Raw genomic sequence first — 19,635 nt, 5'->3', positions numbered from 1 at the left:
TAAAAGGTCAAAGTGAGGTTGTCTGGCCTTGCACATCTGGGCGGCAGAAGAGGCTTTATCTGGATCGCAGGATATCATATGACTGCTATTGGTTTATCGTGGGCTGTGGATAACTTTTTATGTCCTGGTCTTGAACTCGGGGACTGGGCACTGTCCCTGAGTCTTTTTTTTTTCTGCTCCAGGCTACTTAGGGCTCTACCACTTGACTCACAGCTCCACTTCAGACTTTTTGGTGGTTCACTGGCGATGAGTCTCACAGACATTCCTGCCCCAGGCTGGCTTTGAACCTACGGTCCTCATATATGAGCCTCCCGAGTAGCTAAGATGACAGGTGTGAGCCACCGGTGCTCAGCAGCTATGTGTCTTTTGTGGGTGTCTGCACCGTGCATCCTGATCGTACATCTCAGTGAAGCTTTGTCTTCTGAGTTAAGATGCGGACAGGATTAAAGACCTTGTGACACAGTCACAGTTCCCTGTGTTGGTCCAGACGCCAAATAGGCAGAATGGATTTGAGGATTTCGGGAGCTGGGGTGGTGGAAATCTACAAACTTCTGGAGCTCTTGGAGGGCAAAACTCTATGTTCGCGTGCAGAGCGGCCGTCCACCTCGGGCAGAGATGCCAGGATCGTGGGAAGAGCGCCCCGTGAGCAGGAAAGGCGGGGGGGGGGGGGGGAGGGAGGGGAGAGACTGCGACTTGCTGTGCAACTTTTTTCTCGTTCTTAAGTCTAAGCCCCGATTGCAGCCCTTCAACACTCTCTAAAATGGAAAGGTTTTTTTCTTTTTTTTAACATGGAAGCAATTGAGTTTCTAACCGATACTAGGTAGTACCACGACTTACAACTCAACTCCCTATATTTTCCAGTGGAGATTAATGGGGGAAAGAAAAAAAAAAGTCGTCTGCAGAATGGCCAATAGCGTTAGCTTTTCCTAAAGCGAGCACGATAAACCCGCTTTAGTGAGATAAAACCAGAACTGTGATTGGTAGACCGCTTGTTTTGAAACCGCCCTAACGGCAAGGGGCGGGCCATCTGTGAATTCATCTCTAGTTCCGGTTTCTTAAAGACAACAGGAAAGAGAGGTTTTGACGGACTTTCCTCCTCCCTCCTCCCCCCCCCTCCACTCCCACACACACTCGTCCTGCCACGCCCCATCCAGCCCCGCGATTTGATTGGTGCTAGTGATTTTACCCGCTCAGACTTCTCAAGGGGCGGGAGATCTACACCAATCAAAATGAGTGTTACAGAGACACTTTAAGCGGGATGAAAGGACGGGGTAGGAAAGGCCATGTGTGGGGGGGGAGAGGGAGGGTGGCGCTCATTCTGAAATCTCATTTTCAATTGGTCCAAATCATTACTCCCTTTCCCTCATTTGACCTTCAGGAAGCTGGCGCGCGGACGCTAGCCAATCAGCATGCACTCCGCCTCCTGCCTTTTCCCGCCCTCCGCTCCGGGCCGCGGCTTCGACGTAGGCCAACGCTTCCTCTTCGGCAACTCTAAAGGCCCTTCCGCTGTTATTTATTCTGAAAGCCACAGTTTGATTGGCTGAACCTCCCGGTCCGCGCCCGTTGCCCTCGCGCACCGGCCAATTGGCACCTGTGTTGCATCCTCCCGGGGCACGGACGAGGGGGGGAGGCGGCGGCCATCTTGAGCCGCTGCCGCCATTGGAGTGCCCCCCCCTTTCTCCCCCCCTTTTGCCTCTTGACAGGAAAGGTTTAAGGGGGGAATCGAACCCTGGGAGGCCGGGCCGGGCTCGGGGGCCGCCCCGGGGGGCCCGGGCCATGGATGTACGTCGTCTGAAGGTGAACGAACTTCGCGAGGAACTGCAGCGCCGCGGCCTGGACACTCGCGGCCTCAAGGCCGAGCTTGCTGAGCGGCTGCAGGCGGCGCTGGAGGCCGAGGAGCCCGACGACGAGCGGGAACTCGAGGCCGACGACGAACCGGGGCCGCCCCCCGGGCACCACAACGAGGAGGTCGAGACCGAGGGGGGCTCCGAGCTGGAGGGGACCGCGCAGCCACCGCCGCCCGGGCTGCAGCCGCACCCGGAGCCCGGCGGCTACTCGGGGCCGGATGGACATTGTGAGAGTGCGCGGGGCGGGGGGCGGGAGGCCCGGAGTCCGGGGGACGCGGGAGTCCGGCGCCGGAGGTCGGGGAGACGGTCTCGAGCTTCGAGGGATCGAGCCCGACACCCACCGCTTGGGGAAACGATAAAACAAGAATCAGGGGACCTGGGCCTCGGGGAACGAGCGGGCGGACCGAGGGCATTGGGTGCGGTGGTGGTGGTGGTGGTGATGGGGGAATCCGAGATGGGGAGGGTGGGGGGTGTCTCTGGATATCCTACATGCTCGGGACCCTGGGAGGTCCAGAGACCGGAAACTGCTGTTTCTGGAGCTGGAGAAAGTCGGAAGAACTACAGACCTTTTTTTTTCTTCTTCTTCTTCCTCTTTTTTAGGGGGTCCAAAAAAAGGGCTCTTGGACCTGGCAATCTTAAGTTTGGGGGTGCGCTGATTTGGGAGGGGGGGGAACCTTGTTTCCCTAGGGTCGTTCGGGAAGGGAGAGTTTTCGAAGGTTCCTCGAGTTTGCAGGCCGGAGGGAGTTAACCGGGGATTGTGTGCTTTGGGGTTCTGGGGTGGGTTTGGCGAGGTTGTCGGTGGTTGTAGGGGGCAGAGCGCTCTTGGTGTAAGGCTGGTGATGCATTTTGGGGGGTGTTTGCAATAGGGACTGTGATTGGACTGTGCGGAACCCGCATCTCTCTTCCAGGGCCATGGGGGGCGGGGAGCAACTTTAAGGGGCACGCGGCTTGGCTGGGTGCTGGGAGTTTTGGAGGGAGGGGGGCTTTTCAAATTGGCTTTCTGGAGGAGACTCAGGGAAACTTTGGTGTCGGGCCAGGGAGTGGCTGAACTGGACAAAGGATTTGGGGGACGGGTACCTCTGCAGAATAGGTTGGGTTAACTGGGTAGCAAAGGATGGATGGGGGCAGAAATCAAGTTGGTAATACTGCAAGTGGATTCTTGAGTCCAGCAGGGAAAGAGTGGGTAGTTGGGCTTGCACTCATACCCCAGGGGAAAGCTTGTAGAATGTAGGAAGAGAAAGGAAACCTGTTGACTTTGCTGAGGACCTCCCTGAGGCGCCAGTGGGGTGGGGGTGGGGGCCTGCGGTGCTTCTGGGGCTGAATGCTTCCAAGAGAGGGCTCCTGGGTCCCTAGAAGCAGTTACTTGTGTGCCCCAAGAGAGGGTGGCTGGGGGTAGTGGGGAGCCTCTGTATCTGCTCAAAGATGTGATTGTGGGAATAGAAGGGGTTCAGGCAGATCTGAGTCCTCTGAGGAGAGAGAGAGGGAGAGGACTCTAGGACTGGAGAGAATAGAATGACTGGAGTTGGAAAAGAGCTGCCTGATTCTGGCGTCCAGGGTTTGTGGTGTTTCTCAAAAAAGAGGGCCCTCCCTGGGGCTTGGAGCTAAGACTGAGGAAAGAAATGAGGTCACAGAAGGAACTTGGGATTGCCATTAGGTATACTGACTTGTTCAAGAAAGATGGGATCTCCTGGAAGGGGGCAACCTGAGTGTCAGTTTGGTCTAGAGTGTAATTTTAGGATACCCAGAATGTGCTGGGAATTCCCACGGGAGTGACCTATACCGCTCCCTGGCAGTGTGGCCTGTAGATGTGTTTGTCTGGAGCTCAGGGACCCTGGCAGGTGCAGCAAGGGGAGGCTGCCCTCACCTGACTGGCTGCCAGAAGGGTCTCTGAAAGGTGAGTTTGGGGCTTTCAGGGAACCTGGCTCACTGAGTCCAATCTGGTTCCATGGTAGGCAAGTCACTTCACTTCTGTGAACCTGTTTCCTTCTTTGTAAAATGGTTACAATATTGACCCCAGGATTGTTACAAACTCACACGGGGTCTACTTGTTATTAGAAAGAAGATGGCAAGGCAGCATCTGTGGGTACAGGAAAGATGTTTAGGGAGAGAGAAAAAGAGAGACACATTGTGGGGGGGAACACTGCTTAAAGCCTGGTAAAAGCAGAATAGTTTGAAAGGGCTGGTTGTTCCAGTTAAGAAGATGAGTTCTTCCTCTCTCCCTTATTCTCATTGACAAAAATCCTCTGAGCCCCCGCTTCATGTCCCCCCTGCAACTTCCTTCAGCATTCGTAAACAAATACTGTAGCCACTTGACTTGGGGCTTTTCTCCCTTTGGACTGTACCTGGTTTGTACCCAGATGTACTTGTCCTCTGAGAAAGGATCCAATCAATTAACTAACGAATGGCAAGAATAGTTTCTCCTTGCCTGGTTCTGCCTCACTGCGCCTAGCAAGGGCTGCAGCAAGGCACGTAGCAGCGATCCTGCCCCTGGGGCCAGTTGCCTGCACACTGCCCATCCTAAGTTTTCTAAAAACTTCTCTTTGGTTTGTCTGCGAGATTCTCCTTGAAGCATCTGGTCTGGTGCTTTGTCCCATCTCTTTGTTCAGTCTAAGCTTTCCCATGTGTGCTCCTAGCCCAGGAGTGTTGTTCTGTGTTCGCATCCATGAGTCATTGCCTATGTATCCTTTGAGTTGAGGCTTACGTTCCTTTCTAGGTCCCTTTCTCGCCTCCTGGTATTCCTAGTCCCTGACACAATCAAAATGAACGTATTTTGGTATAAAGATCTGCTCAGTTAAGCTGCTCAGGCCTCACTGGGGCAGGCTCATCCTCAGCTGTATTCTGGGTCTGGTGTGTTGTATGCCCCTCACCAATAACATTGCTAGTCTTGAGCTGAGTTCCCCTTAGCTACTTCTGACCTAACTCCGGCTGTGCTAACAGCTCAGACCCCCTCCCCCCCACCTTAGGGTCCCTTTTCTGTTTCCTCTAGCTAAGGTGGCTAGCCTTTGCCTTGGCAATTGTTATCAGTTCCAGGAGGTTCTTAAAAGATGTTGGCTTGCACCTGTGATCCTAGCTCCCTCAGGAGGCTGAGATCTGAGGATAGCAGTTCAAGGCCAGCCCAGGCAGGAAAGTCTGTGAGACTCTAATCTTGAATATTGGAGAGAGCCAGAAATGGACCTGTGTCTCTGGTGAGCACTAGTTGAACAAAAGAAGCTCAAGGACTGGCACTCCAAAAAAAAAAAAAAAAAAAGAGTTTGGCTATACTGATGGGGCAGAGGGCCAGTGTGTGTGCTCTGAGTATTTTTTAAGCTTGTACTCTGAATGCCAGTCCCCAAGCACTGCACTGTCCAGAACAGCTAGGGCTGCTGGCTTTAAATGGGGCTCCATAGAGTGCCAGATGCCTACAGAACTGGCATCGGGACTTGAGAGGCCAAGCTGGGCCCCTGCCCTGACCCAACTTCTCCATGGTCCGTTGGGTTTGTATGTTGGGTTTCTGTAGGACCCGGTCACAGGTGTGGACCTGCAGCCTTTTGAGGGGCAAGCTGGGGCCGCTTTGTTGTGGCACAAGTATTCCTCTTCTACAGACCAGCCGGCCCAGTGAGGTGGTGCAATCTAGCCTAGGGCCTCCAAAAGCACCCATCTAACTGCCCACTTCTCTTGTCTTAAGATGTCATGGACAATATTCCCAGGCAGAACCAGTTCTACGAGACCCAGGTCATCAAGCAGGAAAATGAGTCAGGCTATGACCGGAGACTGCTAGAAATGGAGCCGCCACCGCCCACCTATCCCCCAGGTAGGAAAGTCCTGTACTCCCGCTCCTGATGGAAGCCCAATCCAACTGAGCCTTTGCATCCAGCTTGGGCAATTTTCTTTTGGGGCTTTTGTCACTGTGTAAGGTTTGCTTTGATTTAGGGGCATGAGGGGGAAGGTTTGAACTTAGGGCAAGTGTTTGCTAGACAAGTGTTCTACAGCTCAAGCCACATGTCCAGCTGTTGCTTTAGTGTTTTTTGGTTTGGTTTGATTTTTGCTTTTTGGAAGAGGGCGTGGCAGTGCTGATTTGAACTCAGGCCTCCCAGGGCTAGGCGGAAGTGCTTTCACTGAGTCATTCCTCCGGCCCTTTTAGAGATAGGATCTTGCATCCCCGCTCATGAGTGTGGTGTGCCTATTGTGGGCTTTCTGGATGACAGGCATACACCACTGTGCCCAGCTATGTGGCGTGGAAGGGGTTTTGTAAACTTTTCTATTCTGGCTATTCTGTTCTCATACAACAGTCCTAGGCCTCCAGGAGGAGGACTAGCATTCGAGGCATCACCTACTAGCACCCGTCTGCTTTATTTTTCAGATTGGATCTCCTACTTTGCTTGGGTTCAGCCATGGACTGTGATCCTCCTATCTCTGCCTTCCAAGTAGCAGGGATCATAGGCCTGTACCAGAATGGCCAGGGTCTTGTCAACATTTTTCCCTAGTACTAGCCTCAAACTGCATTCCTCTCGTCTCTTCCTCTCAAGTAATATACCTTCCCATGCATGGCTTTGTCTGATTTTGCCATAAAAGAATTCTGGCACACTCTATGGTGTTGGGAAAGGAGATTTTTCATGATACCTTTTTAGGTTTTAGTACCAGTAACCCAGGGCAGTACTTGAGGTCAATACTTGAGTCCCTTTTAGACTCACAATATGAAGGCCAGAAAGCCTTGTAAACCTAGCCTGGTATCCCTTGTTCTGAAGAATAATTGTTCTAGGATATCATTGCTCCTTGAAAAGGGTTCTTTAGCCAAATGCATCTAATCTCTCTTGGAGATTAGAGCATTAAAGGCTTTACTTTAAGAAGTCCTGGATTGAAGTAAACCTGGTGTCATCTCGGGGTTTCTCTAACTTGTAAAGACATCATTGCAGAGCGTAGCTCCCCCATCATATAGAACCCAACTTCTCTTGTTTTATAGATTGAGTTGGTGGCTTGTCCTACTGCAGAACTGAGGCTGGCAATTGGGAAATGAGCTCTCGGCCATTGTTCATACAGGACTGACTGTTTTATTTAATTTATTTGTCAGTCACGGGGCTTGACCTCAGGACCTGGGTGCTCTCTCTGAGCTCTTTTGCTCAAGGCTAGTACTCTACCATTTTGAGCCACAGTGCCATTTCTGGTGGTTAATTGGATATGAGTCTCATGGACTTTCCTGCCTAGGTTGGCTTTGAACCAGATCTCAGCCCTGAGTAACTAGGATTATAGGCGTGATCCACCAGCACCTTGCTCAGGACCCTATTGGAACATGAGAGAGTCTGAACTGAGGTCCCCCCTCCCTGCCCTTAATGTTGTAGCCCCAGTGCCTTTGTTCTTTTAATTTGTGTTTTGAGACTGGATCTCACTATGTAGCCCAGGCTGGCCTTGAACTGGTGACCCTCCTGCCTCAGCCTCCCAAATGCTTAGTGAATCTAGTTAATTCTGTCTAATTCTATTTTGGTCGGTCCACAAAGTGAATTCCCTGGTGTTTGTGTGTGTGGTTCAGGATGTTGATGAGTAGAGGTTAAACTACAGATTTGTATCAAGGTCTACGGCCTGTGGGAGCATCTGGCCAAGGTGGGTGTTTACTCTTATCAGCAGCCATTTACTAAGGGCCTGCTCTGGTAGTCATAGAGCTATCTTCAATATGACCAACTATCATTGCTGTCCTGGAGACTAAGGAGCCTTGCTGGGTCCCACAAAGGCTGGGAGGTGATTGGGTGGACTTGGTTAGAGTGCTAAGATGAGCTACAGCAGCAGGCATGGGGATGCTGAAATACTGCAAGGCTGAGTCCATGATTTGTCCTTAGTTAACTGGTTTTTGGAGTCTGTCTCAGACTGGACCTCTTATCAGTCCCTGGAACGTTAGCTCTCCTTGACTTCCAGTGTATAGCATGACTTAATAAGGTTGTTCCATCTTTGTGATGACTGGGCTACAGACTCTTCCTTCTGGAGTAACAGTACTTAGTAGGACCACAAAATGGGTAACTGGGCTTAGTAGAACCACCATGATCTTGTCAAGTCGCCCCCTCTTTCCCCTTGTCAGACTGAAGTTGCTATGTAAGGTACAGATTTTCGGGGAAGAAAAATTGGAGAGGGTGAAGTCAAAGCCTCTTAAGGGGTTCCCAAAGGCCCATAACGAGCTTGTCCTCTGTAGTGCTAGGGTGCCCCTTCTCATGAGCCCTGAGAGTCCACTGCATAACTTGTGTCAGCCCGCCTCCTGCATCCCACCCTGAGCCCCTCACAGAGGCCCTGGCCTGCCCACCAGGCTCTTGTTGGGCCCGGTTCTTCATCATGAGTCAGGTGCCTGTGACCTTTCCTGGAGTAAAAGGGCCAGAGAAATAGTAGCTGAGCCCTTTTGTGAGTGTCTTGACCATCTGACTTGTCCTGGCAATAGACATAAAAACAGAGATGAAGCAAGAAGCACCCCCCAGCTTCCTCCCACCCGAAGCATCTCAGCTCAAGCCAGACAGACAGCAATTCCAGAGTCGAAAGAGGCCTTATGAAGACAACCGGGGACGTGGCTACTTTGAGCACCGAGAGGACAGGAGGTGGGTGTAAGAAATGGCTGCTGGCTCTTCTCCCCACACTTGCTTGCTGCCAGATCCATCTTCCTTCAACTTTTACTCCTTCCTCTTATTTCCTCCTTGCTTTTCACCTGCACAGCCACTTCGGAGCACCCTACATTCTTAGCTGTGAGATTGTAGCCCGCCTTGGCCTTTTACTTTAGTGTACCTGCATTGCCACAGGGGCCTGCTCCTGGCTCACCTGCATCCCTCCAGTGAAAGAGCTTTTCTTTCTTTTATTTTTATTTTGGTTGTTGTTGTTATTCCTGGGGCTTGAACTCAGGGCACTGTCCCTGAGCTCTTTTGCTCAAGGCTAGTGCTCTATCACTTTTTGAGTCACAGCACCACTTCTGGTTTTCTGGTGGTTTGTTGGAAATAAAGTCTCATGGCCTTTCCTGCCCAGGCTGGCTTGGAACCATGATCCTCTAGATCTCAGCTGGGATTACAGGAGTGATTACATGCATCAGGCTTGAAAGAGCTTTTCTAATCTGGACAGTAGGGTTGCCTTTTACTCCTCTAGGGTAGATACTAGACAGACCTTGTACACAACTAAGCCACAAACGCCTGGAGGGAGTAGCCAAGATGCAAGTGAATTTTAAGAGCTTTCAAGAGGGAGTGGACTCTGCACTGACCATTTCCCTTTTCCCTTTCCTGACAAACCCTCTCCTCCTTCCTTCCCCTCTCCCTTCCCTCCTCTCTTCTCTCTCCTCCCTCCTTCCTCCTCCTTCCTCAAGGAGTCTGAAGCCTGTTCTCTTCATGGCATCCCTTCCCCTGCTCCTCTGGATTGTTCTTCTAACACATTGTGTTTCCTGCCTGCGGAAGTCCACTTTAGCTAGCTTATTGGAAAGGGCTTGAGCGCTGTGCTATAACAAAAGTCAGGACACAGAGCCCACACTACACAGGTTCCTTCCACTGCTTCCCACGAAGCAGAGGTTGTGTAGGAGCTGCTTGCTGATTATTTAAGATATGACAGGCACCCTCACACTGGGCCCTAGCTGCTCTGGACTGGTGGGACAGGAAGCCTGCTGCCAAAGGATGCCAGTGGCCAGGTGGGCCCTCTGGGCACCCAGGTGGGCATGAGATCTTGCACATAGTGGATAGAGCTGTGCAGGCTGGGCATCCAACCACCGCCTTACACCCTTCTCTTCTCTTCAGTGGAAACCAGGAGTATTTTAACATGATCCTTTTTTTAGTGTTTTAGTAGGAAGATAATCATGTACATAATTGAGGACACTGAGAGACTGAGAATGTGGGTCATAGCAAAATCCTGTCCAATGCAGGGTTTTAGGAAGCCTGGTGTGTGGGTAGATGTTAATTACTGGGGTTTGTCCAGGCTCTTGCCCTCACCCTGCCTGTTCTCTAAAACTGGGGCACCCTGGGCTACTGTAGCCTACAATCAATGGCAGCCAAGCAATAAGGCAATTCTGGTTAGGTCAAAGGCAGGGATCTGAATCTTGGGGTGTCTAAGAAAGCTTCCTAAATGGTTCTGGTGCCTCTCTTTAGCAGAGTACCCCCTCTGGTGCAGCCCCATCCTGGGAGTTCACAGTGATTGCTTTGGGGCAAGTAGGTAGGGTTCCAGAATTCTTTTGCTAAACTCTAGAGGCCATTGGGGGGAGGGGGCATGCGTGAGTCACCACAGAGACTTTATTCCCCTCCCCTGCCCTCCTCCAACTGTTCTCGTGTGACTCCATCCTTTTCCCAACACAGGGGACGCTCTCCTCAGCCTCCTGCCGAAGAGGATGAGGACGACTTTGACGACACCCTGGTGGCTATCGACACGTGTGAGTCCCTTGGGAAATTGTACCCCAACCTCCAGAATCCCAGGTACACTGGGAAACATCACCGTTGCACAGGGGAGGCCAGCTGAGCCTTGGAGCCTGGGCAGGTCATTCCACTTCCCCAGGCTTCTCTCCAGGGAGGAGACACACCCAGAGGTCTTTCAGTGAGTATCCTCTGAGAGCTTGGAACCGCCCTAGGTGCCTGAAGAGTTACCACCTAATCAGGAAAGGAATCTGAGTGCTACTGGGGAAACTGAACTGTTTCCATCAGCTACTCACATTCGTGGTGAAACCAATGCTGCTTTGTCCTCAGCAGTAGTGTGGCCTGCCCTGGGCTCTGCCCATCTGCATTTGCTCTCCACGGCATCAGTGGCTTCCATCCTGACTGCATTGGATCTCAGAGCCCTTGAAGGAGAAGTAGGGGGTAAAAAGCTCTAAGGGTGTGGTTCAGCATGGTGCAGAGCAAAAGCCCAGTAGTTCATTCTGCATTTCCTGAAAGAGTACTGGCCTTGTGCTTGGGGAAGAGTCAGAATGTCTTACACCCAATCTCATTGCAGGCTTTCAAAAGACAAAGTCTACCCAGAGTAAAGTTAGCCATTTTTGAGCATGGTAGGGAACCGTGGTCTAGGAGGTGATCTGAGGCAGTAGAGTCCCACCTCTGGAGAAGGGAGAGCCTATCATGAGCGAGGTGGGCAGGCAAGGCTTACTGGGGGACACAACAGGAGATGGGGCAGGAACCTGTGCCTCCAGGGCATCAGTCTCAGCTGGCATTGTGTGCATCAGAGTCACAGCTTTTTTGGTGTTCTCTTTTTGGTGGTTTTGTTTGTTTTTTTTGCCAATCCTGGAGCTTGAACTCAGGGTCTGAGCACTGCCCCTGAACTTCCTTTGCTCAAGACTAGCACTCTACCACTTGACCCACAGCACCACTTCCAGCTTTTTTGTGTGGAACTGAGGAATCGAACTTAGGGGTTCATGCATGCTAGGCAAGCACTCTACACTAAGCCACATTCCCAGCCAGAAGTCTAAATTTGAAAGTGCTGAAATGAGGAGATACTCCTGTCGGGGCCATTCATCTACATTTCTCCTGGGTCCCGTTATTGGACTCCACCAGCTGAAGTCCCTTTCTTGTAGGGTAGCAGGAGGCTAGTGTGCACTAGACCAGACTTCCTATTCAAAGTGAGAGTGGCTAGAGAGTGCATTGGTTGCCGGGAACACTCCCTGGCAATGTATTTTGTTACTCTTAACAAAACCTGAAAAGCATCACCAATTGCAGGCTTTTTCCTCCACAGATAACTGCGACCTACACTTCAAGGTGGCCCGGGACCGGAGTAGTGGCTATCCACTCACGATCGAGGGCTTCGCATACCTGTGGTCGGGAGCCCGTGCCAGCTACGGGGTCAGAAGGGGCCGTGTGTGTTTCGAAATGAAGGTGAGAGGGAGCAACAGAGCAAAAATAAGGACAGGAAGCAGGCCCAGCCATGGAATAGACTGTCCCCAGCCACCTTGATCAGAGCTCACAACTGCAAGGAATTGGCTGTGCCCAGCCAATCTACTGATGGGTTTGTAGAACTAGGCACAGGCAGCGTGGGGGTGGGGAATGACCTAGAAGCCAGGCATGGAAGCTCACGCCTGTAATTCTTGCTATTTAGTAGGCTGAGAGATGAGGTGTAGAGGATGGCAGTTTAAGGCCAGCCCAGGCAGGAAAGTCCACTAGACTCCATCTCTAAGATAACTAGCAAAAGAGGGGACGAGGGAGAATGATGGGAAGGGGTGAATAGTCAAGATGCACTGTATATATAAATGTATATATAAATGCACAAATGTTCAAATGGAGGAGGAAGAAAAGTTCTATGAAAAATGTACACAGAGCCAGGCACCGGTGGTTCACACCTATTATCCTAGCTACTCAGGAGGCCGAGATCTGAGGATCACAGTTCACAAAGCCAGCCGGGACAGGAAAATCCATGAGACTCTTATCTCCAATAAACCACTCAGGAAACTAGAAATGGCGCTGTGGCTCAAGTGGTAGAGTGCTTGCCTTGAGCTGAAGAGCTAGGGACAGTGTTCAGGCCCAGAGTTCAAGCTCCATGACTGACAAAAAACGATAAACAAAAAAAAAAAAAAAACTGGACATTTTTTTTCTGGTCATGGGGCTTGAACTCAGCCTGGGCGCTGTCCCTGAGCTCTACCACTTGAGCCACAGCGCCACTTCTGGTTTTCTGAGTGGTTTATTGGAGATAAGAGTCTCATGGGCTGGGAAGGTGGCTCAGTGGTAGAGCGTTTGCCTTGCATGCATGAGGCACTGGGTTCAATTCCTCAGCACCACATAAGCAAAAAGAAAAAAGCCGGAAGTGGTGCTGTGGCTCAAGTGGTAGAACGCTAGCCTTGAGCTGAAGAGCTGAGGGACAGCGCCCAGGCCCAGAGTTCAGGCCCCACAACCAGACCCCCCCCCCCCAAAAAAAAAAAAAAAAGAGTCTCATGGACTTTCCTGCCCTGGCTGGCTTTGAACTGCGATCCTGAGTAGTTAGGATAACAAGCATGAGCCACTGGTGCCCGGCTATATCTACAGTTTTTATCAAAGCTATATTAGTTAAATGCAACTAGCTGAAAATGTTTCTTATAGAAATTACTTTTTTTTCTTTTTGTCGGTCATGGGGCTTGAACTCTGGGCAGGCTCTGTTCCTCAGCTCTTTAGCTCAAGGCTAGCACCCTACCACTTGAGCCACAGCACCACTTCCAGCTTTTTCTGCTTATATGGTGCTGAGGAATCGAACCCAGGGCCTCATGCATGCGAGGCAAGCGCTCTACCACTGAGCAAACTTCCCAGCCCTCTTACAGAAATTTCTTAGTGACAAATTTCTATTTATTTAAGCAAATGGTAGTGAGCATGTTTGAAAATTGAAATCAGTGTACTTTATTAATTTCTAATATGTTACAAAAATTCATCATAAAGAGTTAATTACTGACAAACAGCAAAACAAAGCAGAATTCCAGATGTATAGATCAGTTAAGTGAAAAACACCAATTTAAAAAATACTCCTCCTTACACTGGGCACCACTGGCTCACACCCGTAATCCTAGCTATTCAGAAGGCTGAGGTCTCAATCTATATTCAAAGCCAGTCTGGGCAGAAAAGTTAAGAGACTCCATCTCCTATTAATCAGCAAAATGCCAGACTGGAGGTATGGTTCAAGTGGTAGAGAACCAGCTGTGAGCAAGAAAGACAAATGAGATTATCTAAGGCCCTAAATTCAAGTCCCCCTCCTCCCTCAAAATTTTTTTCTTATCAGCTATTGCTCTTTTGCTATAGTAATTCATTTTGAAAATGTGCAGATTTCCTTTTTTTGGTATGGTTCAATTGCTGGACCTGATAGGTCCCAGTATTGACCCCCACAGAAAGACATCATCAAATAAGGGGCATCTTATTTTATGTGCCATTCAGGGAAATGCTGTCAAAACTACATAGTACTTTCTCTTTCTTTTTTTTTTTTTTTTTTGGGTCCAGTCATGGGGCCTGAACTCTGGGCCTGGGCACTGTCCTTCAGCTCAAGGCTAGTGCTCTACCACTTGAGCCACAGCGCCATTTCCGGCTTTCTTGTTTTTGCTTATGTGGTACAGAGGAATCGAACCCAGGGCCTCAGGCATGCAAGGCAAGCGCTTTAACCACTGAGCCACCTTCCCAGCCCTGCTTTCTCATTTTCTAAAACAGTGCTTTGGAAATTAACAGAAAGGGAAAGGATTTTCTTTTTCTTTTTTCTTTTTTCTTTTTTTTTTTTTTGGTTGGTAGTGGGGCCTGAACTCTAGGCCTGGGCGCTATCCCTGAGCTCTTCAGCTCAAGGCTAGCGCTATACCACTTGAACCACAATGCCACTTCAGGCTTTTTCTGCTTATGTGGTGCTGAGAAATTGAACCCAGGGCCTCATGCATACAAGGCAAGCACTCTACCACTGAGCTACCTTCCCAGCCCCACAAGCTCTTTCTAATAAGGAGTAACTAACAGAAATGTTTGAGAAAGACTTTTGGTAGTATCTTCCAGTAGTTTTAGGAACAGATATTACTGTATCAGACTTGGGTCTTAACACCCCAAACGCAACAACTACACAGTGCTCTCACCATGGATTATTACTTCACAGTTTTAAAATACACCCCAGCCGGTGAAATGAACTTTACAAAGGCCACAGTAAAGATGGGTAGGTATATTAAGTAAGCAGTTGGGCCTTAGACATAGAGACCAAGTCAAAAGGTGTTTGTGCCCCCAGCCCCACATACATACACACTTGTTACTCAATACTGAGTATCTTAGGCATTGCTCCCCAGCAGTGTGCTTGGACCTGCCTTTTCTCTGTAACTGCTGCCTGTAATTTGTTTTAAGATTGTACTATTACGTAACCAGTGTCTTGTTGATGGTTTTTTCTGACTTACAAATGTAAATATAAAAAAACCAATGCTGCCGGGCGCTGGTGGCTCACGCCTGTAATCCTAGCTACTCAGGAGGCTGAGATCTGAGGATCGCGGTTCAAAGCCAGCCCGCGCAGGAGAGACCGTGAGACTCCTATCTCCAATAAACCACCAGAAAACCGGAAGTGGCGCTGTAGCTCAAGTGGTAGAGCACTCGCCTTGAGCTGAAGAGCTGAGGGACAGCGCCCAGGCCCAGAGTTCAAGCCCCACGACCGACAAAAAAAAAAAAAAAAAAAAAAAAAAAAACCAATGCTGCATTGAGTTTCCTTGCATATATACAAACTTGCATGCATGAGTGTATCTGTAAGCTAAACTAGAAGTGCTGACTTATAAAGCACTGTTTGATGTTGGTTTTGTGGTGCTGAGAATCATACATAGGGTTTCATGTATACTAGTCAGGGGCTCTACCACTGAGCTACCCCTTCCAACCTGTGTTTAGTTTTTCTCTTTTTGTTTTGTGCTGCCACTGGGGCTTGAACTCAGGACCTGGGCCTTATCCCTTGAGATTTTTTTTCTCTCTCTCTCAAGACTTGTGCTCTACCACTTGAGACAAGATTCCACTTCTAGCTTTCTAGGGCAGCTACTTGTAGATGAGAGTCTCACAGGCTTTCTTGCCTTGACTGGCTTCAAACTGTGATCCTCCAGGCTCAAATCTCCTGAGTAGCTAGGTTTGTGCGCATGAGCCACCAGCTTTTGGCTAATTTAGTTTTGATAGAGACAGTTAGATTGCCCTGTACAGACATTTATCTTCCTCTCAAATATTTTGATAGTTCATTTTTCCCCTGGAAGGGTTAAAAAGTGAAAAATCCCTATTTGAAATACCCCTGGCCTGCATGCTCTCATTCCCTTCAGAGGCCCTGGTTTTCTCTGCCACAGGCACTTCAGAGCCTCTTCCCCTGCCACTGTAGCCATTGCTAGTTGGTTAATGCCTAATAAACTTCCCTCCTCTTATTTCCTCATAACCCACCAGCTTCCAGAAATTCCATCATGAGCCTTGTTGTCTTTTGTCCTCAGATCAATGAGGAAATCTCCGTGAAGCACCTTCCTTCTACAGAGCCTGACCCCCATGTTGTCCGTATTGGCTGGTCCCTGGATTCTTGCAGCACCCAGCTAGGTAAGGAGAAGTCAGCCAGGTCATCCTGAGGAGAGAGCATTGCCCCTGGCCCCTGGGTCCTCAAGGCTCCTGAATGTCCCTCCCAGTATTGGCCCAGAAGGACATGTTCTTCCTGTCCACGGGCAGCCTGGCTTCAGTTAGAAGGACTAATATTCTAGAGTAACCCTTCTATGAAGAGCTAACAAGAAAATTCAAGATGGTCTTCAGAAAACTATTCCCCTTGCTGGGAAGGTGGCTCAGTGGTAGAGTGCTTGCCTAGCATGCATGAGGCCCTGGGTTTGATTCCTTAGCACCACACAAGCAGGAAAAAAAAAGCTGGAAGTAGCTCTGTGGCTTAAGTGGTAGAGCACTAGCCTTGAGCTGAAGAGCTGAAGGACAGGGCCCAGGCCCAGAGTACAGGCCCCCCGGACCAAAAAACAAAAACAGAAAACTATTTCCCTTCTTTAAAAGAAAAGATCAGTTTCCTGCCCTCAACACCATACTGAAAATAAGTTCCTCAGCCCTATGTACTTCCCAGCAGAGCCTGATCTAGTCTGAAAAGGGGGACAGAGCTGGCACCATGGTGGTACTACATGCCTGTACTCCTAGCTACTTGTGAGATGAAGATTAGTAGGTAGAACTGTGGTTCCAGGCCAACCCTGGGAACAGAGAAGGCAATTGGCCATGCAACCCCCATCTCAGTAAGAAAGCTGGGCACAGTGGTGTGCATCTGTTATATACCAGGGATGGAAGAAGCATAAATAGGAGGATCACAATCCATGTTGGCCCAGGCAAAAAGCGAGACACTAGAAAGCAAAAGGAGTTGGGACATGACTTAAGTGGTAGAATGACTATCTAACAAGCACAAGGCCCTGAGTTCAAATTTAGTACCACCAGGGGAAAAATTCATGGTGGGATCACAATGCTTTTTATATTTGAAGACAAAAATCATTGTCTTGAGTTTTAGTAAATTTGGTCGCTCTTGTTTTTGGAGATTGGGGGAAGAAAAGGTTGAAAGGAAATCCTTCAGCACCAAACTTTGGTTGGCTTGATATGTTTAAGTGTGCTTGGTCAGGAAGCAGAAGCTGAAGTCAAGCACTCTGCAGAGAAAGGGAAAATTTAGAAAGAAGGAAGGGGGAAGGTACTGGGGTGGAGAAGACTGAGCCAAGACTTAACCCTTCCCTGTGCCATTCAACATGCAGTCGGTCTACTAATGCCATCTATCCTGGGGTGCCGCTGTGGTTTTGTTTCTGGAAGAGCAAGAGGACTGATATATGGGAAGGGCACTGGCTGACACCTAGGCGCTGAGATGTGGTGGTTGTGACTGTAGCGGTGGAAGGTGGAACCTCCCCTGCCTTTCTCTTGTTCAGGTGAAGAGCTTTTCTCCTACGGCTACGGAGGCACAGGGAAGAAGTCTACTAACAGCCGCTTTGAGAACTATGGAGACAAGTTCGCAGAGAACGATGTGATTGGCTGCTTCGCGGTGAGTGCTAGCGCCACATGCTGTATACTTCCATAGTGGGGTGGGGGGGCCCTGCATAGCCAGCCAATAAGAGATAAGAGCCTCACTCACAGACTTTCCTGCCTGGGCTGACTTTAAACTGCGATGCTCGGATCTCCAACCTCCTGAGTAGCTAGGGGGGTTACAAGTGTGAGCCACCAGTGACCAGCTTCAATTGTACTTTTATGGCAGAAATCAGACCCTGTATTTTGCTTCAGCTTGCCAACTTCCTTAGCTGAGCTTCCTTAGCAATAAGCTTCTTTCCTGCAGCCAGAATTACCTTTCTAAAACACAATTTTGACCAGGTCCTTCCCTTGTTCAAAACAACTGTGGTTGAACTTAGCTCATTTGGTAAAGATTTTACTAGAAGAACCTGGATTCCATCCCTAGTACCCTACACACACACACACACACACCAATAAAACCAAAAATAATTTTTTTTTAAATTCTGCTATCAAATCCAAACTAGAACATATTGTGGGGAACAAAGGGGGTGACTCCCTCACCACGATACCTCTAGTGCCTCACAGCTAGCTCAGTGCCTAGCACATTGTGTTCATAGCTTATATTCACATGTTGATTGTGTTTAAACCAAGTCCAAGAAAATCCTGTGCACTTGAAAGTAACTTGTCGGTTGGGAATGTGGCTTAGTGGTAGAGTACTTGCCTAACATGCATAAAACCTTGGGTTTGATTAAAACAGAAAGGGCCAGAAGTGGCACTGTGGCTCTGAGTTCAAGCCCCAGGACTGGTTAAAAAAAAAAAAATTCTAAAGAGCTGGGAATGTGGCTTAGTGGTAGAATGCTTGCCTAGCACGCATGAGGCCCTGGGTTCGATTCCTTGATACCACATAAACAGAAAAGGCTAAAGTGATGCTGTGATTCAAGTGGTAGAATGCTAGCCTTGAGTAAAAGAAACTCAGGGATAGTACCTAGGTCCTGAGTTCAAGCCCCAGGACTGGCCAAAAGAAAAAGGAAAAAACTTGTCCAAGGCCATAGTACATGATCCACTAAACCACAGCAACAAACAACTATTGGACAAATGGGTGGGTGGGTAAGTGGATGGATGGATGGATGGATGGATATGGTCACTTCATGGTTCTCCAGCTGTATGCAAAACTTCTCCATCACCTTTGTGCTTCAGTCTGTCTGACCGGGTGTTCTCTCACTGTGGAGCTTGTATGTGCAGTACCTCTCTCAATCCAGGAGTCCCTCCTACCTGCTTCATTTCCATTGGCTGCTCACACTTGGCTTATCGGTTGGTTCCTTCTTCAGAGACCTTTGCATTGGGAGGGGTTCTTCCTGAAATATGGTGTCGAATCCTTGTCTGGTTTCCACCTGGTCCCTAGGCTCTGTGTAGCTCAGGTCACCACAAGGTATGTGGACAAGGAAAAGTGGGAACTCGAAGAATGTGTATTGAATACACAGGTGCATGCATTTGCAGAGCTGGACTCGGCTTTCCTTCCTTTTTCATCTTTGTAGACCTCCTTCGTCAGTGTTGACGTCAGGGTAGAGCATGCCTGTTCCTTTATCTTTGACTTGGCCTAGGCACCAGGCACAGATGCTTGGAGCACCCTAAATTATTTCACCCCCACCGCTTCTCTGAGCTGGACAGTGGGCCATGTTTTCCCTCCATGTCACCTTCCCCTTCTGTGACTCCAGGGCCTTAGGCTCACAGTGGACAGTTTCTATCCTTAGGTTTTTTTTAGTTTTAGTTGTTTGCATTGGGGGGGGTTGTTTTTGTTTTTCGTTTTTTGTTTTGTCAGTCGTGGGGCCTGAATTCTGGGCCTGGGCACTAACCCTGAGCTCTTCAGCTCAAGGCTAGCGCTATACCATTTGAGCCACAGTACCTCTTTGGGATTTTTCTGCTTATGTGGTGCAGAGGAATAAAACCCAGGGCCTCATGCATGCAAGGCAAGCACTCTACCACTGAGCATCTTCCCAGCCCCTGCATTTGTGTTTTTGAGACAGTGCTATATGTAGCACACGTTGACCTCAAACTTGAGATCTTCCTGCCTCTTTCAAATAGGCAATACCATGTGTGGCTCAAACTTCCTCTTTCTCTCCTAGGACTTTGAATGTGGAAACGATGTGGAACTTTCCTTTACCAAGAATGGAAAGTGGATGGGCATCGCCTTCCGAATCCAGAAGGAAGCCCTGGGGGGGCAGGCCCTCTACCCGCATGTCCTGGTGAAGAACTGCGCAGTGGAGTTCAACTTTGGCCAGCGGGCAGAGCCCTACTGCTCTGTCCTCCCAGGGTTCACTTTCATCCAGCACCTTCCCCTTGGAGAGAGGATCCGGGGCACCGTTGGACCAAAGAGCAAGGCAGAGTGTGAGGTGAGTGTGGTTCCTTCTCCAGAGCTGCCTCGTGGCCGGCCAGTGGAGATGCTGCTGCCC

The 19,635-nt window shown here is 49.5% G+C and overlaps 1 protein-coding gene across 3 annotated transcripts in view; it reads left to right on the top strand.

The window, feature by feature from the left end:
• Positions 1-1,617: 1,617 nt before the first annotated feature.
• The window catches only part of LOC138811184 (heterogeneous nuclear ribonucleoprotein U-like protein 1), a 29,467-nt gene continuing 11,449 nt past the window's right edge, over positions 1,618-19,635 (top strand). The window contains exons 1-8 of one of the 3 annotated variants that reach the window (XM_069998856.1): positions 1,618-2,074; positions 5,512-5,637; positions 8,242-8,395; positions 10,118-10,191; positions 11,478-11,617; positions 15,661-15,760; positions 17,110-17,222; positions 19,309-19,575. In XM_069998856.1, coding sequence (XP_069854957.1) covers positions 1,777-2,074; positions 5,512-5,637; positions 8,242-8,395; positions 10,118-10,191; positions 11,478-11,617; positions 15,661-15,760; positions 17,110-17,222; positions 19,309-19,575 — 1,272 coding nt within the window. In that variant the 5' untranslated portion in view covers positions 1,618-1,776. The remainder of the gene's footprint in view (positions 2,075-5,511; positions 5,638-8,241; positions 8,396-10,117; positions 10,192-11,477; positions 11,618-15,660; positions 15,761-17,109; positions 17,223-19,308; positions 19,576-19,635) is intronic. The other 2 variants (XM_069998858.1, XM_069998857.1) reach the window with 2 other exon arrangements.

The sequence above is a fragment of the Dipodomys merriami genome, unplaced genomic scaffold (assembly GCF_024711535.1).
Source record: "Dipodomys merriami isolate MVZ:Mamm:240054 unplaced genomic scaffold, mDipMer1.0.p SCAF_52, whole genome shotgun sequence".
Classification (NCBI taxonomy): domain Eukaryota; kingdom Metazoa; phylum Chordata; class Mammalia; order Rodentia; family Heteromyidae; genus Dipodomys; species Dipodomys merriami.
The sequence above is the reverse complement of the archived record's forward strand: the minus strand, read 5'-3'. Positions and strand labels throughout refer to the sequence as shown.